The sequence below is a fragment of the Vulpes lagopus genome, chromosome 11 (assembly GCF_018345385.1).
Source record: "Vulpes lagopus strain Blue_001 chromosome 11, ASM1834538v1, whole genome shotgun sequence".
In the NCBI taxonomy this organism is placed as follows: domain Eukaryota; kingdom Metazoa; phylum Chordata; class Mammalia; order Carnivora; family Canidae; genus Vulpes; species Vulpes lagopus.
The window spans coordinates 94,984,355-95,006,517 of NC_054834.1; the positions used below are offsets into that span (position 1 = coordinate 94,984,355).

The 22,163-nt window shown below is 35.2% G+C and overlaps 1 protein-coding gene across 3 annotated transcripts in view; it reads right to left on the reverse strand.

The window, feature by feature from the left end:
- The window catches only part of TLK1 (tousled like kinase 1), a 153,076-nt gene that overhangs the window by 84,101 nt on the left and 46,812 nt on the right, over positions 1–22,163 (reverse strand). For all 3 annotated transcript variants that reach the window (XM_041722920.1, XM_041722919.1, XM_041722921.1), the window contains exon 3: positions 2,481–2,552. In XM_041722920.1, the coding sequence (XP_041578854.1) occupies positions 2,481–2,552 (72 nt within the window). The remainder of the gene's footprint in view (positions 1–2,480; positions 2,553–22,163) is intronic.

Here is a 22,163-nt window from a genome sequence, read left to right on the forward strand (position 1 = left end):
TGAAATGAAAAATTTCAGTTGAAATAGACTCAAATGACTCTAACAGTGAATATCAGATGCTTTTCAGTTTTAAAAGTAAAAGGACAGAAAACAAGAAGGGTCTGAGTGTCTGAAAAGAGTATACTGGGTAGGAGGAAAATGTCCAACTGAAGAACCAAAAGCTCAAGAGATGCATATTATTTGTATTAAAATGTGGAAATAAATATCAGAAGAGCTGAAAGAATCAAAAGTGAGGTGGGGTAGAAATGGGTGGCAGAGAACTGCTATATTTTTAAATAAACCTTCAGTACTAATTTTCATAAAAACAAAAACTATTAAGAAAATGTAATGGATCAGGGGATGGAGTACCAAAAGAAAACGACATCAGAAGACAATGAAATACTACATCAACTTTACTATTGTCGTACCAGGAAAAAAAGTAGTACTTTCACCCTACAATTGTTTACACCCAACAACTTCACTTAATGGCCTATAAAATCTGTATTTTGAGGTATGTAAAACTAAATCCCAAGGAAATTTGTTAAAATATCTAGTATAGAAATAAAACCTGGAAATCATTTTCCAGATAAGTAGCTTCTTAAATGTTCAGACAAAAAAATTTCCTTCTTCAAATTTTAAGGAAAATGTATAAGCTGTAATCATTTCCAAAATACTGTGCAGCCTGACCTAACCATTAATTTGAAAAAGTTCTGATACCGAACACAGATGAGCAAAGGTCCCCAAATTTTTAAGATTTTCTACTGCTGCCCCAAATATCAAAATTTCTATACAAATTAAGCTAAGTATATACAATGGTTAACCAATTGTACTTCACTGAAAATTACAGCATGGCCTTTAAAAAAATATTTTTTAACTAAACATATAGTCAAAAAGTGATTCTTGAAATTCTTTAAAGGGAAGTGGTACTTTCCTATAGACTGACTCCTTTGAATGAATTAAATACTGCAACTGTAGCTTATATTGGGAGCATGGGTACCTCTACAGAACACAGAAATATGTAACTGTTATAGGTGATCTAACTTTTACTATGTTTTTCTATTTAAAAAAAACTATCAAAAACATAAGATTTGGTTAAGAGAAAAGGGAAATAACTAAAATTATTTTACTGTCCTTCATAACATAACAGCCTATGAAAGAAAAGGCATATGAAATTACTAAATAGACCAAAATCTGGAAATATCAAGAAATGTTCCAAAGTCCAGGAGATATAAAGTGAAAACATTCTTGATATAGTTTCTGAAAACTGAAACTGTACTTTGACTAATCTAAACCTACGATTTTTAAGGACTTAAGTATGCTAATTTGAAAAAAAACCTAAACTGTGGTAATCTGGTACTACAGGGGCTACTAACGCTTACCTCAAGGGAACCTACTGCAGATAAAGTCCCGTCACTTGCACAGTCCTTTCAGCTGCCTGCCAGTTGTCTCTGTGGAAGGGAAAGCCTGATGAGTGAAAACCCCATGCCACACTCCTTTGGAGTGTCAGGGTGCCTGCACAGTACTGCACAAAACTGTCTACCTAGAGATTCCCTGATGCTTTCAATAACATAGGACTTAAAAAGATGTCACCTTTAATATTCCCTTTCCACTAAACACCAAAACCAAATGGCTGAGTACTGGGTGCTAATGACCTACTGGTGTTATCAAGAGGATATAGCTACACTAAACCAAGTAGAAAAAAGACTAAAATGGATCAAAGAGAAATAAGTTAACATTGAAGGGAAAACACAAACACACACACATACACATGCATGCATTTAAAAGTAACAGAACTCTATAATCTGAGCAGAGGAAATATTATAGGTTGTAGCCACAAAAAGTGATGTTGCAACATCAACAACTGATGCTAAATGCTAAAACCCAAAGAACTTCCTGTCTGTAGGTTTCAAAAAGATGCCATCAAGTATATCATGCTCAATGTTAACTATACCATGGATCCAAATGCCTACTTATAAAATTCCCTGTATCTTCTTAGTGGGGTCAGTAGGTGGATGGGAAGGGAAAGGATTTTTTCCAGGTATTTTTAAATATGAAAAGTGAAAACCAACAGCATGAAATTCCACAAGAAATTTCAAAAGGAAAAAAAAATGTTTATCTGTATCTCAGGAAGTAAACAAACCCTTACTCATAACCAAACTAAGAGGGAAGTATAACAAAAAAATAATAGAAAACTGTAGAACAACATAGTTCAAAAACCACTTTCATCTACTAGAATCATGAATGGTTTCCATTAAGAATATCTATACCACTAACGTACAAGTTCAGGTATGTAGCCAAAGAAACTATATTTCCTTTCTAATGTCATATAGTCTTCAGTCTGAATACTATGCTTCGTAAGGCAGAACAAAATGCCCCTCCCAGAAACTTTAGCATTAACCGTTAGCACAAGGATTGGTGGCAGGGAAGAAAAACTATTAAAAGAAAAAAGGTGATTCCAGCTTTTACTTTAATAGTACCATCTTTAAAATGAAGGTACTTACCTCAGATTCTTTGTCACTTAGAGATCCCAAGCTTCCAAAACTGTGATTAGAACTTTCATTATTTGTTGAGGCCTGTTAAAGATTTTTAAACAGGTAAATATTAGGAGTAATTTTAAACGAAATATGCTAACAAGGTAAATAATCTATTTTCATAAATAAAAAGCAAGGAAGTTAAATGAAGTAAAAATAAGAAATATCAGGATGCATTGGTGGCACAAGCAGTTAAATGACCCACTCTTGGTTTCAACTCAGGTTGTGACCTCAGGGTCATGAGATGGAGCCCCGTGTTGGGCTCCATGCTCAGCACAGTGTCTCCTTGAGATTCTCTCTCCTTGTGTCTCTTTTGTGTCCTCACTCTCTCTCTAAAATAAATCAATCTTAAAAATATCAAATATTAACTTCTTAAACTATAAATATTGTGGAATTTTTACCAAGTTTTACCAATTTTTACCATTTTACCAAGTTAATAAAGATCTGTGTTTTAGGAACTGTGCTAAGTGGATTTTTTAGAATACCAAATTCAGGAGCAAAGGAAACTGGGCTAGGATTAAAAAATCCCTAAAATTACTACCCAATATATAAAAACTGGTGCTTCCTTGAACCAAAAACATTACTGTGTTCCTTAATACCCTATACAATTTTATCAAATTCCATCATATCCCGTCTACACTCCTTTGCCTCTCTTCATACTAACAAACTGGACAAATCCTGGGTTTTTTGTTTGTTTTGGTTTAGCTTTTAAGAAAATCTTTTATTATCCTATTTTAACTGCTTCACCCAAGAGTTTCTACATTTCCTTTATAATATTTTTAAATAGCAACAAAGAGAAATAAGCTATCATTTTGTAGGATGACATCAGCTATATTTCCAATATGTTTCTATGATGCTCATTATTTTGTAGACTTTTTGGAACATCAGTACACTAGATCAATGTTTTCCAGGAATGTTTAGATCAAAGGATGACAGGCTATGGCATATACATTAAAGATGATGCATAAATGAAAAAAAAATAAAATAAAATAAAAAAAATAAAAAGATGATGCATAAATGACCTTCACATATAGGCAGGCCATCTGATATCCCTGTTTCCCTACAATTTGTTAAGAGTAGGTGCTACTGGGTAGCCCAGCCCGGGTGGCTCAGCGGTTTAGCGCCACCTTCATCCCAGGGCGTGATCCTGGAGATCCCGGATCGAGTCCCATGTCAGGCTCCTTGCATGGAGCCTGCTTCTCCCTCTGCCTGTGTCTCTGCCTCTCTCCCTCTCTCTGGGTGTCTCTCATAAATAAATAAAGTCTTTAAAAAAAAAAAAAAGAGTAGGTGCTACTACTAGGTATTTACCCCAAAGATACAAATGTAGTGATCCAAAGGGGCCCCTGTGCCCCAATGTCTATAGCAATGTCCACAATAGCCAAACTACAGAGAGAACCCAGATGTCCATCAACAGATGAATAAAGAACATGTGTGTGTGCGCACACACACACACATACACACACATACACACACACAATGTAATATTACTCAGCTATCAAAAAAAAATGAAATCTTGCCATTTGCAACAATGTGGATGGAACTAGAGAGTATTATGCTAAGCAAAATAACTCAATCAGAGAAAGACAATTATCATATGATCTCATTTACATGTGTGATTTAAAAAACAAAACAGAAGATCATAGGGGGAGGAGGGAAAATGAGATGAAATCAAAAAGGGAGACAAATCATAAGAGACTATCATAGGAAACAAACTGAGGGTTACTAAAGGGGAAGTGAGTGGGAGGATGGGGTAACTGGGTGATGGACTCAGTACTGGGTACTACATAAGACTGATGAATAACTGAACTCTACCTGTGAAACTAATAATATACTATATATTAACTAACTGAATTTATTAATAAAATGAACAAAAAAAAAATAAAAGTTCTGGAAGAGGGGAAAAAGTAAGAGTAGGTGCTAATCCTACTATTAAAAGGTTGGAATTTAGCCTACAGCTACCCTCAGGCTAACTTCTAAATTGATGACACTCTGTCACTGCATACATGTCTATTACTATGCTGGACAATGTAAAGGTTGTTTTCAACACAAACCAGCACTCAAAGTGAGTACTATTGGGAGATTCAAGTACTATTGGGAGGAAGACATAATCTACTTAGAAGATTATCAAACTTGAAACAAAAAAACACCATAAACAGCAATTAAGAAGTGATAAATTAGATTGGGGGTCAATGTTTTTGAGAATCTCTAAATCCTCAGATAAAAATATAAACCCCAAACCCACAGACACATTTACAACAAAACTGGCTGACAAGGAATCTCCACGAATTCCCTTCAAATAGCAGGTGGGGACAAATCACCAATAACCACAGGACCTGTGTCATATGAGAGGAAGCAAAAGGAAACGGCGTCATCTGACAGATCTGAGAACAGAGACGCTGAAAACAGCAATCTGAGTACAAAAGCTATAACTGGAAGAATTTCTGTCCTTTCAAATAGTGATTAAGTACAGGAGGTTCATGATGAAGTCTGAAGAGGTTGGAGTTCTATGAACTCTAAAAACATCCCTCACTAGGAGTATCCCAATGTGAATAACTACTGGGTGTGGAATCAAAACTGAACACAATAGGTACAATGAAGATAAAGAAAAGAGAATATTCAGATAAAAGCAGGGAAGAGAGCGAAGCCCACAAATTTCAGAAAGCAAATGCCACACATTTGAAGAATGCCCCAAAACAATAGAAGAGGGAACTCTGTAAGAAAAGCCATTCTATTTTTTTAATGTTTTTTTAAGAAAGATTTTATTTATTTATCCATGAGAGACACACAAAGAGGCAGGGACATAGGCAAAGGGAGAAGCAGGCTCACTTCGGGAACCTGATGCAGGACTTGATCCCAGGACCCCAGGATCACAACCTGAGCCAAAGGCAGATGCTCAACAATTGAGCCACCCAGGAATCCCAAGAAAACCCATTCTAAACCACAAAAATGTAAAGAACAGAAAATGATTAGGTCAATCCAATGAAGTTATAATAAGGAAAAAAGAAGAAAAAGAAAAAGAAGATATGGAATAAGATGTGGAATAAGGAACACATACCCACAAAATAGCCAAAAACTGTAACCTACTATTTCAAAATGAGCTAAAAAAAAATTACAAAAATAACTCAAGACATGAGAGAACAACATAAATCAAATTTCAAAAAACTCAGATTTAAGGTTAACAGAACTGAGGGAAACATCAGAAATAGGGGGAGAAGCCTCAGAACTGAAGATTAAGTCTGAATGAACCTGAGAGAAAATACATACAATACATATCCAATAAACATTTATCCAAATGAAAGGATAGAAAAGGCAACTGATGAAGCAGTAAAAATCCAACATTCAAGTAAAAGTCTTTAAAGAGCACTACTATAAGAAAACAAAGAGTAAAAACTGTAATTCAAGAAAATGTCTCTAAAAATTAAAAAAGAAATTTTGAAACTACTGACTGAAAAAGCATAACGTGCACCTAAGAATATCAACCCAGAAAGCCAACATTAAATTTTTCTAAGGCAATACTATATGCCAGAAGAAAATGGAGTAATATATTTAAGATATTCAAGAAAATATAAATGAAATGTTTTCTATTCAGCAAAATTGCTCTCCAACACTTAGAAGGCACAGATAAACTGTTATCAAATGCTGGAAATCAGGAAATACTGCTCCCATGAGCCTTCTAAAAGAACCTAGAGCACAAGTGTTAGGTAACCAAAGTGAACCTAAGAACTAATGTGGCAAGCAATAATATTATTTACTGGGATATCTGGGTGGCTGGGTGGCTGAGCCACTGGGTGGCTCAGTGGTTGGGTGTCCGCCTTTGGCTCAGAGCGTGATCCTGGAGTACCAGGATCGGGTCCCACATTGGGCTCCACGCGGGTAGTCTGCATCACCCTCTGCCTATATCTCTGCCTCTCTGTGTCTCTCATGAATGAATGAATAAAATCTTTAAAAAATAAAAATAAAAAATATTATTTACTTGTTGGTAAAGATTAAATAAGAAGTACAAAGAAGAGAGTATAAAACATAATGGCTAAATGTATGCAAAGTTAATAAAATATTTTTTATTTTTTTTAATTTATTTTTTTAAATATTTTATTTATTTATTTATGACAGACACAGAGAGAGGGAGAGAGAGAGGCAAAGACACAGGCAGAGGGAGAAGCAGGCTCCATGCATGGAGCCCATCATGGGACTCGATCCCAGGTCTCCAGGATCACACCCCGGGCCAAAGGCAGCGCCAAACTGCTGAGCCACCAGGGTTGCCCAATAAAATATTTTTAAAAATACGGGATGGAAATTTACGGAAAGCACAAGCAAAAAAATTTTTAACTTTAAAATTTTAATTTTAAAATTATCACATTGTACTGTCATTGTGACAGTACAACTATTGTTATTTTGAGACTGCTGTAAGATACAGAATGGAGCAAATAATTATGTAACTCTATCATATGCTTTACGTCCTTGAGAACCACAACTCTTAGTATAGAAAGAAGGTAACTTCGTAACTAAAAACTCTGTTCTGATTTGATTTGGGAGTATCGATAGAAGTTCATAAAGGAATTTTGTCTTTTAAAACAAACAATAAAATATATAATAGAGATTCTATTCGAAGTAATAGAATATTTCATCATGCCAATATTCCCACAAATAACTATATATTCTGGAAAAAATATAAAGAACTAGCAGTGCCTGTGTGACATAGTGGGTTAAACATGTGATCCTTGGTTTCAGCTTAGGTCATGGTCTCAGGGTTGTGAGACTGAGCTCCATGTCCAGCTCCATGCTCAGCAGTCTCTCTCTCTCCCCCTCTTATGCATGCACACTCTCTCTCTACAATAAATAAAACTTAAAAAAACACACCCAACTACCAGAAGGCACTTGAGAATATACCCCACAGATAGGAAACTACAGAATTTCTAAGAAAACAAAGTATCTCAAGATACGAGACTTATAAATAGGAGAAACAGAAAATCTCTCATAAAAATGACCCATCCATGTCATCCTAGTACAAAACCTATTGGTAAATAAGCCCTACCTACTCACACAAAGCTTCCCATAAGTTGTTCAGTGCCTAATGCATGTACATGAACAAAGCCCAATACCACCATATATCTGAGAAAAGACAAACAAAACAAAGAAATCCATAAGAAATAAAAACCACCAAGGGGGCACCAAAAAACTGCACAGAAAAATAGAACCATCACTAAATACCCTAATAACAGCAAACTATAAAAATGAAATATTTAGAGAACCACCATCAAAAAAAGGAAGAAGAAAAAAAAAACCTCCTGGAAAAAGAAAATATAATAGCTAAAAGAAAAAGAAAAAATGGATAGATTCAAAGATAAACTTGAAATCTTCGCAGAAGGAGACCAAAAAGTTCAAGAGAAAAGAAAATTAGAGAATCAAAGGTCCTGGTTCAAATAATGAGGGAAGAAAGAAAAGAAAGAAAGGAAAGAAAGGAAAGGAAGAAAGAAAGAAAATAAATCCAGGAGCTGAAATTATCAAAGAAATAATTCAAGAAACTTTTCTAGAACTAGAAAGCAGGAGTTTCTGCATTGAAAGACATACGCTTTAAAAAAAAAGGGGGGGGGGATCCCTGGGTGGCATAGCGGTTTGGCGCCTGCCTTTGGCCCAGGGTGCGATCCTGGAGACCCGGGATCAAATCCCACGTCGGGCTCCCGGTGCATGGAGCCTGCTTCTCCCTCTGCCTGTGTCTCTGCCTCTCTCTCTCTCTCTCTCTCTCTCTCTCTGTGACTATCATAAAAAAAAAAAAAAAGAAGAAGTTTGCTTAATAAACTTTAAAAAATAAAAATAAAAATAAAAAATAAAAAAAATTCAAGTAAGTTAACATATAGCGTAGTACTGGTTTCAGGAGTAAAGGACATACTTTTGACCAAGTATACTGGTTCAAGAAGACCCACATCAAAGCACATTATAATAAAATATTTTAAATGCCAGAGATTAAAGAGAAGATCCTATAAAAGCTTTTCGGAAGAATAAACAGATTACTTACAAAGGATCAGGAATCAGAATGACATTGGAATGTTCAACAGTAACTTTGGAAGCAAGAAGGCAATGGAACAATACCTTTAAAATTCTAATAAAATGATTTCCAACCTAGAATTCTACATGCAGACAAACAACCAATGGGAGGAGGAGAATATATAAGGTCTCAAATATGATACTCATTTACCTTTCCCTCAGGGAATAACCAGAGAATCTGTTCTTCCAAAGCAAAGGAATAAACCAAGAAAGAGCAAGAGATGGCATACAGGAAGCAGAACTGAAATACAGGACAGACACAGGAAGAATTCCCATGATAGTTAAGAGGGGAGATTCCAGGATGATAGGCATCCAGTAGAAGGAGAGAGCAACTATCCCTAAATAAGAACAGAACAACAAAATTTCAGGAAGGATGTCTAAAGAAAACAGAAATAATATAAGAAAAACTTGTATTTGAAAATAATCAGAGATTGGTACCTCTGCTGATAACTATGTAGATGCTTCCACTGAATACTAAAAAACTTGGGATCCCTGGGTGGCGCAGCAGTTTGGCGCCTGCCTTTGGCCCAGGGCTCGATCCTGGAGACCCAGGATCGAATCCCATGTCGGGTTCCCGGTGCATGGAGCCTGCTTCTCCCTCTGCCTATGTCTCTGCCTCTCTCTCTCTCTCTCTCTCTCTGTGTGTGACTATCATAAATTAAAAAAAAAAAAAGGAGGAAGGAAATTTCAAAAAAGAGGAAAAGTAGTTCCATGGTCAAACAGATTTGAGGAAAAAAAATACTAAAAAACTAAAAACCATAAATCAACCATTAACTACAGGGAAAACAGAAAGTTGTACAAATGGATAAATGTAATCATGGAGTCTGTATACACATACACACGAATATGTATACGTGTGTATGTGTATATATTTATGTACATATATAATCACATAATATTACTTAGAAATACAAAGAAAACATAATAAAAGCCTGTATGATAAAAAGGATTACTTCTGTGAAGAATGAATATAGGGTTGGAAGAAGAGAACACAGTTCTGCCAATTTTCATTACAGGTGGTAGAATAAGTTGGCACAGTTTGCAGCTCTAACCATGGATTTGGTTAGAATGAATATAGGGTTGGAAGAAGAGAACACAGTTCTGCCAATTTTCATTACAGGTGGTAGAATAAGTTGGCACAGTTTGCAGCTCTAACCATGGATTTGGGTCTTTTTCTTCTCGATCTGTAGGAATTCTTTACATAATTCTGAATATGAATACTCTATGACTTGTCTTTTCATTCATACTATTTTTTGGTGTCATTTGAACATAATTACATTTATTAAATATTTGTGGCCCATTTATGAAATGTCATTATTCTTATTAAATCTCTATTGTTTTATCTTTCATATTTAGATCTGCAAGTTATCTACTATTAATTTTTGTATTATGGTAAGAGGTGAGGGTCAAGAGTCATTTTCCCCCACCTAGGATATTCAACTGATCCATCATCTATTATAAAAGATTATCCCTTTCCCCACTGCACTGCAGTATTATTACCTTTATCATCTATCAAGTTATATATATAAATGGGTCTGTTGCTGAACTACATTCTTTTCCATTGGCCTATCTTTTCCTTTCCTGTGCTAATTCCACAGTAACTTAATTCTAATCCTTGGTATATACCTAAGAAAACTAAAAACATAAGTCTCTATAAAAACCTGTACCAGTGTTGAAAGCAGTTATATCAGTGTGGATTCAGATTATTCACATTGAAAAACAGAAACGCAAACGTCCACCAAATGTTGAATAAACAAAACCTGATACATCAATACAATGGAATATTAGTCATAAAAAGGAATAAAGTACTAATATATATTACAACATTCACGAATTATAAAAAAAAAACACTATACTAGGTGGAAAAAGACCCATACAAAATGGCACATATTGTATAATTCCATTTATGGAAATACTCAGAATAGGCAGGTCCACCAAGACAGAAAGTAGACACAGAATGTCGTATTGTATGAATCCATTTTTTTTTATTTCATTTATTTGATAGAGAGAGTGTGTGCACAAGCAGGCAGAGTGGCAGGCAGAGTGGCAGGCAGAGGGAGAGGGAGAAGCAGATTCCTGGATGAGCAGTGAGTCTGAGGTGGGGCTAAGATCCCAGGACCCTGGGATCATGACCTGAACCAAAGGCAAACGCTTAACCAACTGAGCCACCAAGGAGGCTCCTGTATGAATCCATTTATATAAAATGTTCAGAAGAGGCAAATCCATAAGACAGATAACAGACTAATGGTTGCCAAGGCTAAATTGTAGGGTAGGAGAGCAGTGGAATGGGAAAGTTGTTGCTAATGTGTATGGGGTTTCCCCCAAAATGTACACTTTTGTGTACAAAAAAAGGAATTATAAAAGGAAAGATTATAAAAGTTTCAAACTATTGAGGAGAAAGGTGCATAGAAGGGGAAAGAAAGTTTGATAAAACCTAGTACATAATCATTTATATACTCAGATATTTAGTTATGTACACATTTTGAAGCCTTCCAAAAACAGATTTTGGGAGGGGTGAGAGGCAACACACTCATGGGACATTTTTTTAAATATAAAAGCAACACAGGCACATGGAAAAAAATTTCATTACAGAAATAATAAATTTCTCCCTCCCATACCAGTCCCAACATTCAGGGACAACCATTTTTTAAAAAGCGATTTTTAATGAAATTTTTGAATAGGCAATACAAATAGACTGCTTCACTTTGTTTTTTATTATCTTTCTAGAGGCTATGGGTCTAACAAATGAATCATGAAGTTGGTTTCCTTCCTTCTTAGTCAAAAAAATAACATTATGCAGACTGTCCTGCACTGCTTTCTTTTCTCTTAATATAGGTTGGAATATTCCAAATCAACACAGAATAAATTCTTCATTCCTTTTTTCCTTTGCTAACTCCTTTCTTTCAAACAGGTGCAGAGTACTCTACTATATGTACTATATTTCAAAAAGCTCTTTATTGACTCTGCCATGTAAGATTTAGTTCACTGGCACCACAGTTTCCCCTTCTTGATATATTTATCTTTTTAATTTTAAATTCTTCAAATAGTTACCTTACCCTTAAAAATACACGACTTTTAAATTCTTTAAACCATGTGTGATTCTTTTTTTTTTTTTTTTTAATTTTTATTTACTTATGATAGTCACAGAGAGAGAGAGAGAGAGAGAGAGAGAGAGAGAGAGAGGCAGAGACAGGCAGAGGGAGAAGCAGGCATGCACCGGGAGCCCGACATGGGATTCGATCCTGGGTCTCCAGGATCGCGCCCTGGGCCAAAGGCAGGCGCCAAACCGCTGCGCCACCCAGGGATCCCTTTTTTTTTTTTTTTTCCCATGTGTGATTCCTATGTAAAATAAGAAATCTTTACATTTAGCTCCTTTTCCCAACCTGACAGGTACACAATTAACTTGTACATTAGTACACTTTATAATATTTACCTTTACCTTTTACCTGTAATCCTACACCAGAGCTACAAACTCATACCACAAGGATCTGTGCAAGTAAACAGGTGAAGCAGGACTGAGGTAAAATAATAGAAGTATCATATGACAGAATAAAAGTTTTCTCTCTCTTTCCAGTCAATTTCTGGATTAGCTGTGAACACTGAATTAGTGAATGCTGCTGAATCATTGCCACTCAGGGAAATACAAAGTTAGGGTCCTGCAAGCTTCATATCACATTTTTTGTTAAGCAATTAATATATAACCTTGTTCTGTATAGAAGTGTGTTTCTATTTTAAGATGCCCTATTTAATATTTATTGTTGATTCATTCACACTGAATTCATAGCCAACAGCACTGTAACTCATGCATAAACAAAGCTCATAGAACACATATTTTCTAAGGCACCTCATAACCTTCTTGTGCTCAGAACACTAGATAGCACCTTAGCACTACTACTCTTGGAGGCCATTTTTTTTTTAATTTTTATTTATTTATGATAGTCAAAGAGAGAGAGAGAGAGAGAGAGAGAGAGAGGCAGAGACACAGGCAGAGGGAGAAGCAGGCTCCATGCACCGGGAGCCCGATGTGGGATTCGATCCCGGGTCTCCAGGATTGCACCCTGGGCCAAAGGCAGGCGCCAAACCGCTGTGCCACCCAGGGATCCCCTCTTGGAGGCCATTTTAAACACAAAATTACCACCAAAAAAATTACAAGAAAGCAAAAAACATGGCACTAAGTTACTGTGAAAAGAACACACGTTTAAACTATGAGAGCTGAAACACACAGGCAGAATGTTGCTTTGTTCAGCCTCAGGTGACTCAAGTTTTTCAACATTGCACACGCACAGGTCCTTGAATGACTAGCAAAAGTAATCAGAGAATTGATTTTGAGGTTACAAATAAATTTGAGTAGGTGAATCTGCAATTACAGAATCCTCAAATAAAGAGGACTGACTATTCTATGTGTATGTGTATCCATCAAATCAAGCCTATAGATTATATTGTACAAACTGCAAATCCTATATAGCCTGTTTTATATATAGTCAAAATTTAAAAGGATATTAAAATCCTTCACAATAATTGCATTTTAATAAATTCACCATGTATTTTTAGAACTGCTTGATCTATAAATGTTTATAATTATCATATCTTCCTTATGGATTATTAGTCCTTAAAAAGTATCTATCTTTGTACCACTTAGGCTTTTGTTTCTGAAGAATGTTTATCTGACATTCATTCATATGTTCAAAAATATTTATCAAGGGCCTCAGTACTATGCAGATGCTAGGTAGTATAGTAATGAAAAAAAAAAAGGCAACTCTAAGGGCCCATGGAGTTTATATTGTACAAGAAAGGAAACAGGCAATTTAAAAAAACACATATATATTTAGTATTAGTAAGGAACCAGTAAGTACTTTTAAAGAAATTAAGTGGAGAAAGGGGTAAAATGATATAACTATCTTCTTACATAGAGCGGACAGAGAAAACCTCTTTGAAGAGGTGACACTTGAGCAAACATCTGAAGTAAGCAAAAAGCATGTTTGAAGCAGTGACAAAACAATGTGGGTGTACTGGGACAGCGGTTAGTTGAATAGGGCAATTAGTTTAAAGCTAGATCAGAAGGTTTTGTTATGGCATGATGAAGACACTGATTGTATTTTTAATGTGATGGGAAATCTTTGGAAGGTTCTGAGTTAGGGGAGAAACTGATATCAAACTTATATTCAATTTTACTTTCTTCCCTGCGATTACCTGAAATATTTTCTTTCCAGTTATTTCCAATCTTTGTCATTTTTTATATTTCTTGTCAACAGCCTAAAGATGGGTTCTCAATTGTTGTGATAATATATACTTAACTTTATTCTTTCTATATAATAGTTAAAATTAAGATTTTTTGTTTCTTCTCTCTCCCTTACTTTTATTGGATTTCTTTTTATTCCTCCAACCCTGTCACAGTAATTTAGAAGCTCTATTTATAGTATCTCTGTTGCCTATGCTTAGTACTTTACTTTTAAGCAAACATAACATACATCATTACAGGTAAATCAATTTTTTACTCTATGCTCCTAGATGATTTTCATATCTTTCTCCCATTCTCCCTCTCCCAGAGCACCATCACTGTCAGAAATTTAATCCTTGTGCTTTTAGTTCTACTTTACAAACTCCAGATTTACCATTAGTAAAACTTGCTTATAATACTTATAATACTAATATAAACTTTCACAGATACATTATAACCACGAATTTAATAAAACCATTATAACAGTCATTGCTCAACACTATCTTACATTCTGTAGCTTCATCTATATTTTTAAACTTAAATAAGTATTAAAAATACAAGCTTATCCAGAAAGAACCCTAAACCAACATTAATTCATCATCCAACATATATACAGTTCATACTCAAATTTCCTGAGCTATCTCAAAAACATCCTTTATAACCATTTTTCTCCCAATCCAGGAGCAAATCAGGAATCACAGATTCAATCTGGCTATGAGTCTTTTGTCTCAACCAATCTAGAATAGTCCCTCTGCCTCCCTTTGTTTTTCATGGCACTGAACACTCTGAAGAAAGAGTTCAGGCCAATTGTCTGGCAAGATGCTGCAGGAGTATTTTCTTATGACTACATTCAAATCAAACATTTCCACCATGGGGGAAAAAAAAACCCCAACACTTCCACCATGAGAATTATAGGTGATCTGTATTCCTCTTGTTGCATCACCTAAGAAAGCACCTAACGTCAAACTGGGTCACTGCCAATAAAAACATTTGACCTTGCTTATTATGGTGGTAACAAACAAATCTCTCCATTTTAAATACCCATTTTCTCTTTTATAATAAGTAACTCATCTAAAATGTGAAACTTTAAGACCTTAAAAATACAATGGTCTCAAAAACATTTTACTAAATGATTTTAATTTCCAGATGATCCTTGCCTTAATTAGTAATTATGCTGCAGAATACTGAATGTTAACTTTGATTCTGTATTAGCTGACATTCTTCCAAGAGACTAACCACATAACAACAAGCATACCGAGATTGGTTCCTAAGTACTATTATCCACTAAAATCAAGCAGGGCTCGTGGAGAAAAATCTGTTCACATTCCTTGCAGAGACCACAACGATAATAGAGAAAAGATAATAGGGACTGTCTATACATGAGCACAAAAATTTGCAAAAATGTTTACATCTTTTTTTTTAAGATTTTATTATTTATTCATGAGAGACACAGAGACAGAGACAGAGAGGCAGAGACACTGGCAGAGGAAGAAGCAGGCTCCATGCAGGGAGCCCGATGCAGGACTCAATCCCGAGACTCCAGGATCACACCCTGAGCCGAAGGCAGACGCCCAACTGCTGAGCCACCCAGGCGTCTCTACATCTCTTAAATCTAAATAAAGAGAATGCAAGTATTCTTTGAACAATATTTTCAATTTTCTATAGGCATAATATTTTTTCAAAGTAAAAGTTGTTTAAAGGGGGGGGGCGGTGGAGGAGAAATCCTGCAGCAATGTATAAATATATGACTATAAAATATAATAAAATAAATACATAAATGAGTGTAGAAAGTATCATCATAATACTAAAAATAGAATATGTTACTTTAAAACACCAGGAAAAGGGGCAGCCCAGGTAGCTCAGCGGTTTAGCGCCGCCTTCAGCCCAGGGCGTGATCCTGGAGACCGGGGATCCAGTCTCACTTCAGACTTCCTGCATGGAGCCTGCTTCTCCCTCTGCCTATGTCTCTGCACACTCTTTCTCTCTCTCTCTCTCTGTCTCTCATGAATAAATAAAATCTTAAAAAAAAAAAAAAAAGAAAGAAAATCATTGAATAATTATGACCCAAATGTGTTTAAAAAAAAAAAAAAAACACCAGGAAAAACTCCCTTTGACCAATGGAAAGCAAGGGGGTAGAGGGGAATAAAAGTAAAGTGTAATTAGAAGCCATTAGACGATAGTAGAACCAAGTCAGAAAATAACAATAATTACAATAAATGTAATGGACTAGACCCACCATTTAAGAGGTAAAAATACTAATATTCTATCAAAATACACACATGGTCTACAAGAAATAAAATTAAAACAAAATGAGTAAAAATAAAAGAATTATATCCCTATATCTAAGATCAATATGAATGAAAAGAAAGCCAAAGATACTAATCTTAAGATTTGAAAAAAAGAAAACAAGTATTTAAGAAAAAAATAATTATGGTTATAAAAAGAAAAATGAGAAGATATATGTATATAAAAATACAGCCTCAAAATATATCAAGCAATTATTGATAAATACAAGCTGAAATACATTAATAATCACAGCTAATGATTTTTTAATTGAAGCACAGTTTACACACAGTGCCCAGACAACTCTATACATTATGCTATGGTCACACGTGTAGCTGCCATCTGTCACAATACAATGCTATTACAATATCACTGACAAAATTTCCTATACAGCTAAAGATTTTAACACACCACTCAGAAAATGGTCAAGCTACACAAGGAAATATTTAAAATCTGAACAAAAAAACTAAGACCTATTAGATATGAAATACTTATAATACAGGGCACATTTAAGAATTAATGTCATACAAACTATATTTTCAAAAGGTAATACAGTTAAGTTAGAAATCCATAAGTAAAGATAGCTCAAAATATCCCCATTGATAACCCCTGTCTTAAAAAGGAAATAAAGGTGGGGTGCCTGGCTAGCTCAGTGAATGGAGCATGCAAGTCTTGATCTTAGAGTTGTGAATTTGAGCCCCACATTGAGGGCAGAGCATACATTTACAAAAAAAAAAAAAATGTGGAATAAGTATTGTAGTATGTAGTCTTTTGATCTGACTTATTTTAACTTAGCATAATGCATTTATCTGAGACACATTCATGCAAAAGTTAGTCTCTTACTTTTTATTGCTAAATAATATTCCATTGTAAATATGTATACCACACTTCTTTTTAATACATTTCTCTTAGATGAAGAATAGCTGAGTTCTTTCAATATTTTGAAAATTACAAATAAAGTTTTTCATTCCCTTTAGACAGTTGTTTATGTGGAGTAAATTTCATTCAAAACAATAAAAAATATTTCCATTTCTGAAGGTCATGACATATAAAGAAAAAAATATACATATGAGGTGTAAGAAATAAAAGTGTCATTTTTGGAAGATAGTTATTGGTTAGAGAACCTAGAGAATCAACAAACTGTTACAACCAAAAAAAAAAAAAAAGAAAAGAAAAGGCCAACAGCAAGACAGCTATATACGAGATCAAACTATAAACAATTCATAGGTATGCAATAACCCAACTAGAAAATAAAAAATACTTCAGCCACAAAAACTTTAAAATATCCAGCAATTAGCCAAAAGAATTCATAAAAACTAGCCAAAAAAAAATTTTTTTTTAAGATTTTATTTATGAGAGACACAGAGAGAGGGAGAAAGAGAGACAGAGACACAGGCAGAGGGAGAAGCAGGCTCCACGCAGCCTGATGTGGGACTTAATCCCAGGTCTCCAGGATCACACCCTGGGCTGAAGGTGGCACTAAACCGCTAAGCCACAGAGGCTACCCCCACCCCCAGCCAAAAATTCTTAAGATCTCTATAGGGAAAACTGAATAAATGGAGACACATTTCATGTATTTGGATGAGACAACCTCATCTCATAAAGATTTCATTACTCCCTCAATTAATCTATAAATGCAATGCATTCAAAGTAAGAGTTCTATTTGAATCTTTTAAGGAAAAAATAAACAACTGTTAATAGAATATCCAAATGCTAAAAGTAAATGATGCTCAAATTTTATATGATGGAATAAAGAACCATAAAAAAACTGAGTCAACCTTAAAAGAAAATTAGAGAAGAAACTTTCTCTGCCATATAAAAAAGATACACAAAGGGTGCCTGGGTGGCTCAGGTGGTTAAGCATCGGCCTTGGGCTCAGGTCACAGTGCCAGGGTACTGGGATCAAGCCCCACATTGGGCTCCCTGCTCAGCAGGGAGCCTGCTTCTCCCTCTGCCTACCTCTCACTCTGCCTGCTGTTCCCCTGCTTGTGCTCTCTCTGCCAAATAAATAAAATCTTAAAAAAAAAAAAAAAGACACTAAAAACACAACTTTTTTTTTTTTTTTTTTAATATGATAGTGGGACAAGAACACAGACCACTGGAATATAAGAAATTTCAGAAAGATCCATATATGTATATGGCAACTTAATATATGATAAATGTAACATCACCAATTAGTGGAAAAATATGATTTAAGAAGCACTGTGGAGAGGGGCACCTGGGTGGCTCTGTCACAGTTAAGTGTCCAACTCTTGATTTTAGTTTAGGTCATGATCTCAGGGTTGTGAGATCATCCCTGGTATGGAGCTCCACACTCAGCAAGGAGTCTTCTTCCTAGATTATCTCTCTCTCTGCCCCCACTCCCCTCTCTCTAAAATGAATAATCTTTTTTTTTAAATGAATAATCTTTTAAAAAATGCCTAAAAAAAAAAAAAAGCATGTTCTTCAGAAAAGTATTTCACTAGATGCAGAAAAATAAAACTGGATCTCTATCTATACTAAAAGGTGAGGCCTAAAGTAAATATGACTGCAATCTATAAAATTAACAGGAAGAATTTATAGAGTATCTTTGTGGACTAGGGGTTGGGAAGGAGTATTTAACTCTTAGAATACCTCAGGGTCCACTGAACCCAATTTTAACATTTGAGCTTCTTTTTCAAATAGTTCTACCTATTTGTAAAGATAGATATTTGGCAGAGGGGCTGAGGGGGTGGCAATGCCTGGATGGCTCAGTCAGTTAAGAGTCTGACTCCTGATTTCAACTCAGATCAAGATATCAGGATTGTGAGATAGAGCCCCATGGAGGGCTTGCTCTGGGTGTAGACCTGCTTAACATTCTCTCTCTCTCTCTCCCGCTTCCCCCCATTCATACACTCTCTCTCTCTAAAAGAAGATTGGTATTTGGGGACTTTTATTCCTTCTTAGAGACATCCAAAGAATAAAAATAAAACTTATTTTTAATAGAATAAAATCCATTCTATCTTATAATTAATCACCAGACATCCAATAGACCCTTTCACAAATTTTTTTAAGATTCATTCATTCATTCATTCATTCATTCATTCATGATAGACATAGAGACAGAGAGAGGCAAAGACACAGGCAGAGGGAGAAGCAGGCTCCCTGCAGGGAGCCCGACGTGGGACTCGATCCCGGGACTCCAGGATTGCACCCTGGGCCAAATGCAGGCACTAAACCACTGAGCCACCCAGGGATCCCCCCCCTTTCACAAATTTAAAATGCATTATGGATCTTATTGATATTATTTTTCCTATATTTTATTATTAAATCATCCTAGGAATTACATCATCATTACTCACCATTGTTTACCAATTACTCCCAACTATGCTAAAATAAATAAAAACCAGTAGAAAAAAAATAGAATAATGATAATACAGGCAGAATAATGGCCCCCTATGACACTCACATTCTAATACCCAGAACCTGTGAATGTTACCTTCCAAGGCAAAAAAGATTTTGCACACATAAGGGTAAGGAAGGACTTTGAATTGGGAGAATTATACCAGATTATCCAGACAGGCATGAGCCCCATCTAATCACTGAGTACTTAAAGTGAAGAACCTTATTAGATTCTGGTCAGAAGAAGATGTGACTTCCTAAGAACAGTAAGAGAGATGCATCAATGTGGCTTTGAAGATGGCAGAAGGAGACTACCAGCCAAAAAATTCAAGCAGCCTCTTGAAGCTAGAAAAGGGAAGGAAAAGGTCTCTCCTGCAAAGCCTCTAAGAAAGAAATCCATTTTTGCATACAACTTGATTTTAACCCAATAGGACCAATGTCAGAGTTCTGACCCTCAGAACCATAAAAATATAAATGTCTGTTATTTTTAAGCAACTCTTTGGTAGTTTTTTATGGTAGAGATAGAAAAACAATGCAGATATAATGACCTAAAAAAGTGACACAACAGTGTCAAAGAAATGCATCATCTTTCAAGAATGTATAAAAGACTAGAGACAGAGGCACCTGGGTGGCTCAGTCAGGTAAGTGTTCAACTCTTGACTTCAGATTAGTTCATGATCTCAGGGTCATTGAGATCAAGACCCATGACAGGCTCCATGCTCACCAAGGAGTCTACTTGGGTTTCTCCCCCTCTGCCCCTCCCCCTGTATGTGTGTGCATTATCTCTCAAATGAATAAATAAATCTTAAAAAAGGAGATAACTTAAAAAAACAATACTAGAGACAGCCTTACAGACTGATTTTAGATTGCATGGATTCCAGATGAGAATTAAGAAATTTTCATTTTCCACTCAAGATGGTCAAGAGAAGAAAATGACAGAGGAAGATGTTTTATAATTCTTAGACAAATCAGAAAATAAATACAAGGAAGTAACAACACTTTTAGACTCTAAAACTGATGGCAATGACTATATAAGTGAAATCTCAGAGTCGCTGAATGATACTATCCTAGATGAATTTTCTCAAATTCAAGAATCAATGCATTAGATAACATATTTGTAAGGAAAAAAAGGAAATGTGGTATTTTCATCAATTAGTCATTCAACTGAAGGACTTCATCATATAATATTCTTCTACAAGAATCTGGACTACTTCATGCTCAAAGGATACATGACAATAATCCTTTGTCTTTTATGATGCCTGTGCACCAAGATTTATATGATACAAAGAGAGTTTTATATGTTTAAATTCTGATTAAAATTTCTAATAAAGTTGTTTTTCGTTATGTCTTATTCCTTCTGCTATAAATTAGTATTAAAATAACTTATATTTTAATATAAATATAAAATATATAAAAATTTAAATATTTAAATATATTTATATTTAATATTTAAATATATTTAAATATTTATATATAATATATAAAAATAAATTATAATTTATATTTAATATTTATAATATTTATATATTTATATTTATATTTAAATATAAAAATAGCAAAAGGACGGGGTGCCCAAGTGGCAGAGTCAGTTAAATATCCGACTCTTGGTTTCAGTTTGGGTCATGATCTCAGGGTGGTGAGATCAAGCTCTGCACTCAGCATGGAAATCTGCTTGGATTTCTCTCTGCCCCTCCCTTGACACGCTCTCTTTTTCTAAAATAAATGAATATATCTTTTAAAAAATCGTAAAAGGATCTATTTGACCCATATAGTTCAGTGATGACTATTTTTTTAAGATTATATTTATTTATTCACGAGAGACACAGAGAGAGGCAGAGACATAGGCAGAGGGAGAAGCAGGCTCCCTGTGGGGAACCCAATGTGGGACTTGATCCCAGGACCCCAGGATCCTGACCCGAGCCAAAGGCAGACACTCAACCACTGAGCCACCCAGGCACCCAACTATTTTTATTAGTATACCAATAGCTATTCAAAACTTCAGAGTTATAGACTATGAAGTAAAAACCTGGGGTTTGATTACAACAAAATTGAAGTGTCCTCCAGAATGATCCTATACAATACAATCAATAATGGATACCACGAACAAAGCTGAAAAAGAAAACAATCTTGATAGAAATATAGGCAATCACTGGAACAATTTACAAGAGACTCCCAAAAAGCTAACAAGGACATGAAGAAATGCTCAAAATAATTGGTGGTATAAGTAGAAATATATATGTATATTATTTTATACCTGCTAGATTATCAAAAATGAGGAATCCAGATGATGCCAAGTGTTTCTGAGATGTAGGGATACATTAATGATCATGCATTCTGTTGAAAGTGCAGATGAGTCCTGTGTAAGTGTTCTGTATAGCAATCTTCTACTACTCATATACCCTATCACCAAGCAATTCTGCTCTGGCATATATAACCTAAATAAATGCTCACAGAGGTCCATAAGAGAAAAAGTACATGAAATTCACTACAGTTTGAGGTAATGGGGAGTTGAAGACAATCTGAGATCTACCATTTGAAGGCATAATAGATACACTAAAGTTTTATGTAGCAGTTATACAAATAGGAACATATACAGATAGGAACAAGGGTGACAGAGGCAAGAAAGAGACGAAGGACAGGAAAAGTAAAAATTATATAATGGGAGAAGAGCACTTCAATTCACTAAACTCAGTTTTACCCTGAAACCTATTATGCTGTATTATACTGTCCCTACTAAAGTATGTTATGCT